The following is a 13500-nucleotide window of genomic DNA, read 5'->3' as shown; positions in this document are numbered from 1 at the left end:
ATTAAAAGACTATATTTAAGCATCACAGTGCAGCCCTCAAATACCAATTAACTTTAATTTTTAAATCTTTATACTATGCTAATGTCCTTCAAACCACTAGGTTTTACCCATTTGTCAGCAAGAAGTTTTTGTATGGAAGTCAAAGTCATTTAAAATATAATAAAATTTAGTATGATCACATATTCTTTTTTGTATTTTAATAAGTACAAGTCACAATAAGTATATTGTTTCATTTTTACATAAATATATCTGTTACGCTGAATGACCATGGTTTGTTACTCTAAATGACGATTTGCCAAAAAAGAGAGATAATATTGCCATTGTTCCCATAACTGAAATGTTTTTAGTATTAGTCTGTGTCATAAAATTAGTTTTAATAATATTCCTGAGTAAATGACTGCAGAAGCAAATTTTAAAATATAATAAGCATTTTACTGATGCTCCCCTGCCATGCTTGCTTAGCTTGTCACTTTGTTTCTGACTTGCTCTGACCCAAAAATGGCTGCTTGCAGCCATATTCATTAACACTTTCTGTTTGCCAACATAAATGACATTATCAGGATGAGTATTTGGGTGGAGAATCCCCTCAAATGATCTCTATTGAGCTTGATTGGCGAGCTATTATTCTGACAACTGCAATCCTCAAAATCTTTCTCTTTTCCTTGCTAAAGGCACATTCACACCAAGTACGGTAACTAGAATGATAAAGATATAGTTAAAAAAAAAGAAATTCTAAAAAATAAAAGAATAGCAGATTCCACAGCACAAATAACGATAACTGCACAGAGATAATGATAGAATCTCTTTTATGTTGTTGGATTTATTTTTAATTTTTATTTTTTTTACAGCTGATGACTTTAAAGAGCTCGAGCATTTAAAGCAGCAGAAGATAAACCTGCTGCGCACGTTTAGAACGAACATTGCTATCGTTCATTGGTGTGGAGGCTAGCATAGTTACGGTTATAGTTATCTTTATTGTTCTTGGTGTGAAGGGGCTTTAAGAGTGCCACCTAAGCTACTGGGTCCGCACTTACTTTATTAGCTTTTTGGCTTATTACAGTGCCTAGCAACTTCCTCTGTTCATATGCGTCTGAAATTAATCAATAACACAAATTAATCAATTCAAAAAAGCATTCAAATATTAATATGTATTATGTTTAACACTTATTTGTCAATGTTAAACATTCATCATTTTTCTGTAATATAAATAAGATGCTAAAATGATACAGTGATACTGTTATTCAGTGTAATGGATGACACTGTGGTGTAACAGAGAATTTGCATTACACTGCATGACAAAACCATTACCCTGAATGACGGAACTTCTACTTCAGCTAATATTGCAGGCTATCAGCTGGCAATCCATTTCAAACAGTGAGCTTGACCAGTAAAGTTAATCACAATTATTCACAAAATCTATTTATTTTACCAAAAATCTCACAATAAAAGTGTTTTTTGGAATTTCACTGAATGTGTTTTTGGAACCTATGTTACCACACCATGAAAAGGTGGAATTATCAAATATTTCAGAGCAATAATCTCACTTTTCTTGCAGCACCACACGGTGTTTAGGGTGCCATCTGATGGTGTCACACACTGTTGAATGACTATCAGTTTTTTATATGATTTCAGAATGGCTTCTTGTTCCTGTTTCACTCAATGACCTCTGATATACTGCATTTTCGGGACAAAAGTCACCTGGTTATTTAAATACTTTTAAAAAACAATAAAACATAGTCCTTTTAATATAATACACTCTTAAAAATAAAGGTGCTTTAAAAGGTTCTTCACAGCGATGCCATAGAAGAACCATTTTTGTTTCCACAAAGAACTATTCAGTCAAAGGTTCTTTACAGTAGCTTATGACATACAGCATTTGTCAGTGAAAGAATGAAATGGGACAACTGGTTTCATTACTAGCTCCTTATATTGAACTGTCACTACAGTTAAGCAAACAAAAATCCAGCTTGTTGACAAAATCTAGGTGAAATTGGGTAAATTATGTAAAAAAAATTCGAAATAGTATCGTTACAATTTCTGAGAACAAAATTGGCATGGTTGTGACAGAGAAAATCTAAGCACAATTACAAAAAAGAGCAATGTTGTAGAAGTTGCAGCAAGTGAAATGTAAAAATAAAAATAAATTTAAATGTACTTCATATCTATTGAAACATAAATAGAGGACCTTCATGATAAAATGCATATCAGAAAAACAATACAATTTTAATATTTTATGAGAAAAGTATGTCTAATGTAGTTATAAGTAGGCCTATTTATCTGTTACATTTTTGCCAGGAAATTTTAAAACTTGTAATTTTCAAATGGTCTTTTAAAATGGTTTTTATTTAAAAATACATCAAACATGTTATTGTATTTTGTAATAACAAATATATATTTTTTAAAACTATGCATAAAAAAGTAAATCAGTTTTAAATTGTACTGATATTCAAATGTAAGTGAGAACCCTAGAATAGAATACAAAAGAATACATTAGAATTGGCATTTATGCACTTTTTATGCATGTGCTTATGATGTCTAAAAAGTCGCATGTAGAATAATAATTAAAAAAAATATTAAATGTAGGCTATAAAAATGCATGAGAAAAACTATTCAGATTTACAAAAAAAAATTATTATTTTCTATTTTACTGCGCATTTACTATTTTCCGGCTTCATTGTGTTCTAATAATGTGCACCATAAATGCTGCCTAGTTAGGCAGCTCAGTAGGGTTTGAGACGCAGCCAATGTTTTTAACCTTTACAAATGTTTCAAAATCTCATCAACAGAGTTTCTGCTCACATCTGAACGAGCACGACCAACGTAAGCCGTTACAGATCTCAGGAATGTCTTGTAAACTGCGCGACCACCCGCTTGTTGCAGGAAAGACAAAGCGCGTGATGCGAGAGAACAGGACAGTGAAGAGTTAACCATTACCGCGGTCTTTGGGGAGATGGTGATGTAAACCCTAAACCATGTGACACTTTAATAAATCATAGCGCCGACCGAAACAAACACACACTGTTCCATCGACAGCCGAACAAAACGGCATTCTCCGCATCTAAACAAAGATTGCAGAGGGAAAAGAGTCCAGCTACAGCGCGCCGAGAGAGGAGAGGATGTGCTGTCTGCCGGTGGAGCAGACTTTAGGCGCCCTCGGAGATTCTGTTTGCGCTCCGCTGCCGTTTGCGCACCGACTGCGCTGGATCGGAGACCAGCTGGAGAAGAGATGGGCTGCAAACGACAAAATCTCCGACGGTGGAAGACGAAGCGGCGGGGAAAGCATCATCAAAAGCTTCCACATCGTGTGCACGGTCATTCAAGTAACGCTTCTGGTGTTTTTAGTCAAAAAGCGACACCTGTAGGTGAGACGAGGCTCTGCTGATCTACAGCAACAGCAGCAACAGGTAAGAATGAGCTCAAGCACAGAAGATAACGGGACATTTATATTGATATATGTACAGAAATACTTTGTTTATGCGAAACACATTATCTTGGCGTAAAATTGATTAAATGTATTAATAGCAATAATAATGTGTATTTTGTAAGTTATCAAACTACATGTAAAAAGGTAGTACAGCTGAATATGCTAAAAACTTTTTTTTTAAGAGAATAAGACATCATATTTAGTTTTCAGAAATGTACATGTTGTATCAGTGACACAGACTCCTCGCTTTAATGTAACCTTAATAGCTTTTGACAGAAGTAAACCCTTGCAAATGTAAATAAATTAGGGCTGTCAATCGATTACAATTTTTAATCGGATTAATCGCATCCGTTTTTCTGTGATTAATCGCGATTAATCGCACACTTCGTGAAATGAAGCATAGACCATTTATCTCCTTCAGTAATTTTGCGTTAAATTATTTTAACGCGTTAAGGATTGTATAAATTAATCGCATGCGTTAATGCGTTAACGATGAAAGCCCTAAAATAAATGAAACAAAAACTGTTTATAAAGCTGTTACTTGGGATATTTTATTTTTTATGTATTGTGGAAAGCAAAAAATTGCTCAATCCTTCATAAATCAATTATTTATTAAAAATACACATTAAGTGGAAGGTAATAATGCCAACAGATTAAATCTACACAATTGTGTGCATTACATTTTTTTTTAAATTAATTAAATTATTTATTTTGGTTGATAATTAACATATTCTTTTATTTAACACAATACTTTTTGTTATTTAACATTAATTAAAACAATAATAAAATATAAATATCTATGTATTGTTAAAGTAAAATAGAAATACATTATTACATATAAATATTAACAATATAGTATTAAAGATTTATATTTACTATTATGGTAAATTACTGAATGTAGTTTACTTTTGCCCGTTTTGGTACATAATGCAATCTCCGCTTAATTCCCATTTTTTCCTCTATTAGATGAATCTTCAGATTCTCCTGGGATGATCCGCTCCAGATTTACCGGAGAGGAGAAGGTGCCGGTCACGTCTGCACTCTGTAGAAACTTGCCATGCAAACAGTGGGTCGATGTTTTCTCATCCATGTAGATCACAACATTTGCAGTAGTGTTGTAACAGAAACACGCAAACACCAGACGCATCCGTGCTGTACATTACAAGCGTGCTGATCACTTTTCATAACGACCAATGCTTCATCCCGAAGTCTTCTCGAATACCGCAACACCGCGAGCCGATATCATTTGGTACACGTTTGTTTGGTTAGAATTGGATGCCCTAGGGGTAAGCAGATAAACATCAAATTTTCATTTTTTGGGTAAACTATCCCTTTAAGGTCAGTGCAGTCAAACCCAGCAGTGTCTCCTGGGAACCCTTACAAAATAAAAGGCTGATGTCATTGTCCCTTGGCGTTTGCAAGGACATTTTTCTACCACTATGGCAATAGGAGCCTTGCCTCAACTTTGATGAGCTTACAGCTGAGTTTTAGTCATTGTTGGTAGAAGCTGAGAGGGTGCTTTGGATATGCAAAAGCTGTAAATGATTAAAACACGATCAATCGAGGTCAGTCTTCAGAGGAGAGCTACCAAAAACACTGCTACCAAAACCTCTCCTCTGCATAATGCACTAACATTTAGTTATAAGGTACATGTAAGTGACTATGCCGTTCAATATCCGAGCTGTGATTTTGTTTCTTTGTTGTTTTTATGAGATATTTATTACTTATTTTGTTCTTAACACTGTACTCTTCTCAATGGAAAGCATATTTATGCCGTAGAATGATTTTAAGTGTATTTGAACTTGATGTTTACAAATGAAGACAAATCTTTTTTAGACTTTTTATAAAGGGCTTCTGGCTTGATTGTTTGTGTCAGTGTTAATATAGAAATGTGATATGAATGAGATTTCATGCAAAATGTGAATCAAAGGGCATGCTACTGATGTTTACATAAGCTACAATCTTTTATAGTTTATGTTTCTACCACGTGTTTTAAACATGTTTTACCTCCACTATTTTGATATTGTGAATTTTGTCATTTATGAAAATAAAAGGCTTTAAATATATACACAGAGAAGTCTTTTAAATGGCATTATGAAACAAAGCCCTAGAAATATTCTGTATTATTAATGTAATTATTTATTCAACATCAAATGTTTTTTAACATATTACTGTTGTCACAATTTTTAAAAGAAATAAACCAATGAGATGATTATAGTGGTGATTTTACCACAGTTTACTGGGCTTACCTTACCTACAGTAAATTTGCCGTAGAGTTTGTGTCATCTAGTTGTGTGTCATAAGGAAAACTTGAAATCGCATCATATGACCCCTTTAATAAACAATTTAGACCTTTACAAAAATGTATAAATCTGACTCCAGATTAAAGAAATAGTTCACCCAAAACAGAAAATTTGTTTTCAAATTTGAAAGTTTGTTTCTTCATCAGAACAGATTTGGAGAAATTTAGCATTACATCACTTGCTCACCAATGGATCCTCTGCAGTGAATGGGTGCCGTCAGAATGAGAGTCCAAACAGCTGATAAAAACATCACAATAATCCACAAGTAATCCACACCACTCCAGTCCATTAATTAACATCTTGTGAAGTGAAAAGCTGCATGTTTGTAAGAAACAAATCCATCATTAAGGCGTTTTAACTTTAAACCATTGCTTCTGGCCCAAGATAAGTCCAGAAAAGTAACACTTCCTCCAAAAAAAAAAAAACTCCATTCCCTGTCATCCTCTCAAATCAAAATCCACAAAAATATGTTTTTGCTTGTAAACAGTGCTTGATTTCTTTCCCAATTCAGATAAGATGACTTTTTCACTGCAGAAAGCAATATTATGGATAGAGGACTTGTATTTTAGCTAGAAGCAACAGTTTAAAGCTAAAATATCTTAATGATGGAATTTGTTTCAAACATTCACCCCGTGTTAACTGATGGACTGGAGTCGTGTGGATTATTGTGATATTTTTATCAGCTGTTTGGACTCTCATTCTGACGGCACCCATTCACTGCTCATTGGTGAGTAAGTGATGTAATGCTACATTTCTCCAAATCTGTTCTGATGAACTATTTCTTTAAGTTTAATAGCTTGAATAAACAAATAAAAAAGTGTTACAAAACAGTCGATTATCATGCTTACTTAATAATACGTTTTAAAAGTTGAAAAACAGGTATAAGAAGACAAAAAACACTTATCTCTGTTATCAGACATAATGTAATGGTGCAATTGTACATTACATTCAATGACGTAACATACTGTCACACTTCCCTTTATACAACCTTACAAACAGGAACATTTTATGCACGGTAAACAAGTTTAATCTGATTCGAGTGGACCTGAAAACCTTCATCATTCAGCTGGCTCTCCATTCAGTAGATCTGAAAGTGTGCCGACGTCGTGCCATCCTTCCAGTTGCGTGGAGTTTCGACCACAGTTGAGCGACACAACGGACACGTTCTCTCCCGGTCAAACCACAGGCATAAACACTCTTCACAGAACACATGCTGCAGAAAGACAACACATTAAGACATTTATAACAGTATTTTACTGTAAAATTACATTAAATGTAATTACATTTATTCACCGTATATAGTATGGAAACTTACTGTTAACCAGTTAACAGGTTTTTACTGTAGCATTTTTACAGTCTTTTACTGTTAAAATCACAATCATTTTTTACAGTGCACAGCAACTCCTTCAATACTTTTTAAACAGCATCCTAGGATGCTACTCGTGAAGTTGAGAGTGTGGAAATATTCCTAGAATTCCATTTGTGTTATTTAATAGTTTTGAATGGCCTTGTACTGTTAGTGGAATCAAATGAATAAGTCAGCTAAATGACAACTGTCATCATTAAAATCTGGGTCATTGTGGTCTGAGGCTGATGTGCTGAATCACATCCTGTTTTATTTGAAAGTTTGAAGGTCTTGTACCTGACAGAGCAGTGCGATTGGCTCTCTGAACTCAGACTGGCAGATCGCACACACATCCCCGGCCTCACTGCACTGCTGAGCACTGGCTCTCGTACCGTAACTCTGTGAAACACATGCATTTATTTGAACAAAAATACAGCAAAAACAGTAATATTGTGAAACATTATTACCATTTAAATATATTTCTGTCATGACAACTCTCGGAGGGATTGGCATGGTAATATACATGACAATGTTAAAGTATTTGGTCTTGGTGGAATAGATCTGCTACACTGCTGCTGCGGCAGAGCAAGTACAGAGACTTGCTACTGCCAATACATCCACAACATGCTGCTGTGAGCATGTAAGAAATATTGCAGCTGAAAATATAACATATATGAAATAACCCCCATATAGCATACATGAATCACCTCGTAGCAGATCTATACAGGTGGAGCTGGGGAAGGTGGAGGGTTTCTGAAGCAAGCTGCAACTGCACTAGTCATATATTTGAATGTTGAGCAGCGAGCTCATTGGCTACCGATACAGGAGAGAACCAATCAGCTGTGCCATGTGATAATGATGTCATTAGGTCAGATTGAGTTAGACCTATCGGACCGCGCCATCTAGAGTTTCATGCCAGAACTCTATATTTGAATATATTTTAAAATGCAATTGATTCCTGTGATGCAAAGCTGAATTTACAGCATCATTACTCCAGTCTTCAGTGTCACATGATCCTTCAGAAATCATTCTAATATGCTAATTTGCTGCTCAAGAAACATTTATTACTATTATTAATGTTGAAAACAACTTTTGCTGCTTAAGTTGGTTAATTTTTGTAGACATATATATATATATATATATATAGGCTAATATTTAAATAATATTTTAGAATATTTACTTTAACAATGTCTAGGAGAACGCAGCACTCACCTGTGAGCTACAGAGAATGACGAATGCTTTCCGAATGCCAGATATTCTTCCACACAAATCAAATGACTGGAAAAGAACAAAATAGCTAATTTAACGCCACACACACACACGCACACAAAAGATTACCTGAAAAATGAGCTCTGAAAAAGACATTTTGAAAGGCTCTGAAGTGCAACTCCACATTAAATTTATTTCACGTTCATAAAGGCCCTTTTTTATAAAGGTGTGAAAAAAATGCTCTAACAAAAAAAGGACTTAAAAAAACAAAACTCATCATTAATGGAAGAGATACGATCAAGATTGGCTACCTTACAAAGACTGTAGATGATAATCAGCGTTGCACCGAGGAAGTAGCTGCTGGATGGATCTTCACCCATGATGTACTTATACCACAGCTGGATGGGAACCAAAGCTCTGAAGAGTTGACTCAGCTCCTCTATGAGCAGATAAAACTTCCCCTGCAAATTCACACACAGATACAGATCTACATCCAAACCTCTCAACTTAACCGTTGATCAAGGCTCAGAGGCTCCAGCCTGATATGAACGAATTCTTCTGCAGTGGTAGAGCAGCTCAGACATCAGACTTACTCCACAAAGGTTAAAAAAGATTAAAATCAACCAAAAGAGCCATTATAAAGATTAGTGTTTCTATAATTCCCATCTCTAATCATTGTGCAGTGAGATGCTATACGGTGTATTTTAGCAAACCGGAAACATTGTTTTGAACAATCAGAACTATCAGGACCAGACCTGTTCAATAATAATAATAATAATAATTATTATTATTATTATAATATATGCATTATTATTATTATTACTATTATTAGTATTAGTATCCAAAAAGTTTATTAAATCATACAGGTGGCTCACCATAATTAAAAATCAGTCATCTGAAACAATACACTTATTATAAAAACCTATCATTCATGAGGTTTGTGGGCTAAATACACTACCAGTCAAAAGTTTTTGAACAGTAAGATTTTTAATGTTTTTTTAAAGAATTCTCTTCCAAGCCTGCATTTATCTGTTTCAAAATACAGCAACAGCAGTAATACTGTGAAATATGTTTTACCATTTAAAATAACTGCTTTCTATTTGAATATATTTTAAAATGTAGTTTATTCCTGTGATCAAAGCTGAATTTTCAGCATCATTACTCCAGTCTTCAGTGTCACATGATCCTTCAGAAATCATTCTAATATGCTGATTTGCTGTTCAAGAAACATTTATTATTATTATGATCAATATTTAAAACAGTTGAGTATTCTCAGTTTTCAGGATTCTTTGATGAATAGAAAGATCCAAAGAACAGCATTTATTGGAAATAGACAACATTTATAATGTTACAAAATATTTCTATTTCAGATAAATGCTGTTCTTCTGAACTTCCTATTCATCAAAAAAACCTGAAAAAATTCAGAATGATTTCTGAAGGATCGTATGATTGGAGTAATGATGCTAAACATTTAGCTTTGAAATCACAGGAATAAATTACATTTTAAAATATATTCAAATAGATATTTTGAATAGTAAAAATATTTCAAAATGTTACTGTTTTTGCTGTGCTTTGGATCAAATAAATGCAGGCTTGGTGAGCAGAAGAGACTTCTTTAAAAAACATTAAAAAAACCTTCTGGTCAAAAACTTTTGACTGGTAGTGTATATGTTTTAATAATTCTAATTCTACTCAGCTGTTTTCAACATAATAATAATAATAAATGTTTTTTTGAGCAGCCAATCAGAATATTATAATGATTTCTGAAGGATCATGTGACTGGAGTAACAATACTAAAACTTCAGCTTTGAAATCACAGGAATAAATTACATTTTAAAATATATTCAAATAGATATTTTAAATAGTAAAAATATTTCAGAATTTTACTGTTTTTGCTGTGCATTGGATCAAACAAATGCAGGCTTGGCGAGCAGAAGAGACTTCTTTAAAAAACATAAAAAAATCTTACTGCTCAAGTATGATAATAATTTTAAATTATTATTATTACTATTTTCCAGAAAATGTTTATTAAATCATACAGACTAATCATAATTAAAAATGAATAATCTGAAACAATATACTTGTTATACAATCAATCATATTCATGAAGTTTGTGGAATAAATGTGTTTTGAGCACTGTATAAAACAGCTAGCATAGTAAAAAATAATAATAATAATAATAATACACATTATAATTATAATACTCATTATTATTAACTACGTGTTTATAAAATCAAATCGTCTCATTTTACTATGATGTTTGTAAGACTTCCAGCTATGACGGCCAACTGTTTAACAATATCTTTACAAACTACTCAAGCGCCGGCATGAGATGACAGCACTGCAACAATCCACACATCCTTCCTGTAGCTGCCTTTGAACAAGATCCCAGTCTCATCTCATCTGTTCGTTCATTAACTGTGAACATCTTACCCTCAAGCTTTAAAGATGCTGTGACATGGAGGGGGGTGTTCTTCTACCGAAATATGGCCACAGTCCAGCGCTCTGCGCTCTCCTGGCAATTTCACACCGCATGGCAAACAAAACTGGCAGAAACGCAGTACACCTGCTACCCACATAAAATATAACAAGCCCACCCTTCCCAAACCTAATCAGAACATTAGAAAAGTAGCAGGATAGCTGTACAACTCATCTAATTTCAGTGTCAAAGGGCAACACTCGACGCTTTCTCTGCATCTACACCCACAGAGAACAACACAACAAAACTAGAATGCTTCAAATATAACCAACTATGCTCCTTGCTTAACAGGCCCCAAAAAATGCACTAGATATTTAAAATACATTGCCAGACGCTCCCTCTTTTTTAACAGTTATCTAAAATTATATTTCAGAATATTCTATTCTAGGCTTCTTTAGTTGGGTTTGGCTCCTCTGCAGACGCCACAGTGGCCTGTAGCTGTCAGATTATGCTTTTGCTGTCTCAGAGTCGAGTGTGGCTTGAAAGTGTGGCTCATATGAAGTGGGTTTTGATCAAAAAGCCTAAAATCAGCTCTAAAAACACTGAACATAAAAGAACCAACAACTTTGAAACTTGAAATAGTGATTACACCAAAAAAAATCTCCTGTTATGATAGACAGTAAAGAGTTGTATAATCCAACACAGGGAGCAGACAATTATTAAAAAACTATTCAGGCAGAGCATTTATTGTGTTATGATATTTATAGCTATTTATAAACAATGGATGTATTTTTAAATTAAATCAAGATCTATAATTGTTTGCATTTATGATTTATTTTGACTAATTAAAAAATCTTTTGCTTGGTAAAGATGAAATAAGTGGGAAAAAAACTAAACTGTTGGAAGGATGACATCAACCACCTAGCAACTACTCAGAACACCCTAGCAACCAATGAAAAAACAGGTAAGGACAATCTTTTTTTTTTTTTTAGAAAAATTTTGCACAACATTGCACTATACAGATTTTATAGAAGAAACTGTTTAGATTTTTTACCAAATATTCTTATTTCAAATAAATGATGTTAAGTGTGGCTCATATGAAGTGGGTTTTGATCAAAAAGCCTAAAATCAGCTCTAAAAACACTGAACATAAAAGAACCAACAACTTTGAAACTTGAAATAGTGATTACACCAAAAAAAATCTCCTGTGATGATAGACAGTAAAGAGTTGTATAATCCAACACAGGGAGCAGACAATTATTAAAAAACTATTCAGGCAGAGCATTTATTGTGTTATGATATTTATAGCTATTTATAAACAATGGATGTATTTTTAAATTAAATCAAGATCTATAATTGTTTGCATTTATGATTTATTTTGACTAATTAAAAAATCTTTTGCTTGGTAAAGATGAAATAAGTGGGAAAAAAACTAAACTGTTGGAAGGATGACATCAACCACCTAGCAACTACTCAGAACACCCTAGCAACCAATGAAATTTTTTTTTTAGAAAAATTTTGCACAACATTGCACTATACAGATTTTATAGAAGAAACTGTTTAGATTTTTTACCAAATATTTTTATTTCAAATAAATGATGTTCTTTTTATTTTCTGTTCATCAAAAAATCCTGAAAAAAATGTAGCACAGTTTCCACAAAAATATTAAGCAGCACAACTGTTTTCAGCACCGATAATAATAATAAATCAGCACATCAGAACAATTTCTGAAGGATCATGTGACACTGAAAATTCAGCTTTGATCACAGGAATAAATTACAATTTAAAATATAAAACCGCAATAACATTTTACAATAGTTCTGTTTTTACAGTATTTTGGATCAAATCACTGCAGCCTTGGTGATCATAAGAGACTTCTTTCAGAAACACTGAAAAATCTTTCTGACCCCAAACGTTTGAAAGGTAGTGTATGAATAATAAATTAAATGTATTGTTATTAATATTATTCACAAAGGTCTGTGTATCTCAGTTTGGTCAGTTCTAGTTAATAACTAATCCTGATTCCACAATCATCTTGTGAAACTCCAGATGAATGTCTCAAGTCGTAATCACCCACATCAAGTGCTGATGGCCTGACACTAGTCACAGCACAGGATGCATAATGACTTGTTGGACTCCACCTGACATCGATTAATCACCCAGTTGGGGAGCTTGCTAGCTGACTGACGGAGATCTGTAACCTCAGAACGCAAGCAATTCATCTTAGCCAGAGTCCCTGCAGCCCTGTACTCGCTCACACTTAGCGATTAGACAAACTGGAGCTGGAACCCATCCAACTACTGAAAAGTTAGGCCAACTGCATCATGGGGGAGCGACACATTTCCTCTTAGTCTTAACAGCCGTGTCTGTGATTTCAAAACAACAATGAAGAAAACAATTATCGAACGCACAAGGAGGTCCTCAGGGTGGGAAACGGTTTAATTTATCAAAAGGCAACATAAGACGTTTTAAAACTTTTTTTGTATCTGTTTCTCATATGGGAGGCTTGGGTTTGAATCTGACGCTCATTCCCCAACTATTCTCTCCATCAGTTTCAATTCACAAAATACTGCATTCAAGTCGCCATGATAGTATTTATAAAATTTCTTTCAGTTCAGAATTTAGAGCATGTCAATTAAAGAATAATGGCAGAAGCAAACTAATATTGGCCATAATCCAGTTTTATGAAGAAACGATATCAAGCTCCGCAGAAAATAATACTCAATTATTAATATTAATATATGATTAATATAATATGTGTGTATATATATATATATACAGTGGGTACGGAAAGTATTCA

The 13500-nt window shown here is 33.8% G+C and overlaps 1 protein-coding gene across 1 annotated transcript in view; it reads right to left on the bottom strand.

Moving 5' to 3' along the window:
- Nucleotides 1–6533: 6533 nt before the first annotated feature.
- LOC107726722 (RING finger and transmembrane domain-containing protein 2-like) overlaps nucleotides 6534–13500 on the bottom strand; it is a 36861-nt gene continuing 29894 nt past the window's right edge. Inside the window, exons 9-12 of the mRNA XM_016536414.1 lie at nucleotides 8593–8742; nucleotides 8285–8350; nucleotides 7370–7471; nucleotides 6534–6940 (exon numbers count right to left, since the gene is read on the bottom strand). Coding sequence (XP_016391900.1) covers nucleotides 6806–6940; nucleotides 7370–7471; nucleotides 8285–8350; nucleotides 8593–8742 — 453 coding nt within the window. The 3' untranslated portion in view covers nucleotides 6534–6805. The remainder of the gene's footprint in view (nucleotides 6941–7369; nucleotides 7472–8284; nucleotides 8351–8592; nucleotides 8743–13500) is intronic.

Source organism: Sinocyclocheilus rhinocerous, unplaced genomic scaffold (assembly GCF_001515625.1).
Source record: "Sinocyclocheilus rhinocerous isolate Xijiao unplaced genomic scaffold, SAMN03320098_v1.1 scaffold1658, whole genome shotgun sequence".
NCBI lineage: Eukaryota > Metazoa > Chordata > Actinopteri > Cypriniformes > Cyprinidae > Sinocyclocheilus > Sinocyclocheilus rhinocerous.
This window is presented reverse-complemented; position numbering and strand designations above follow the sequence as displayed.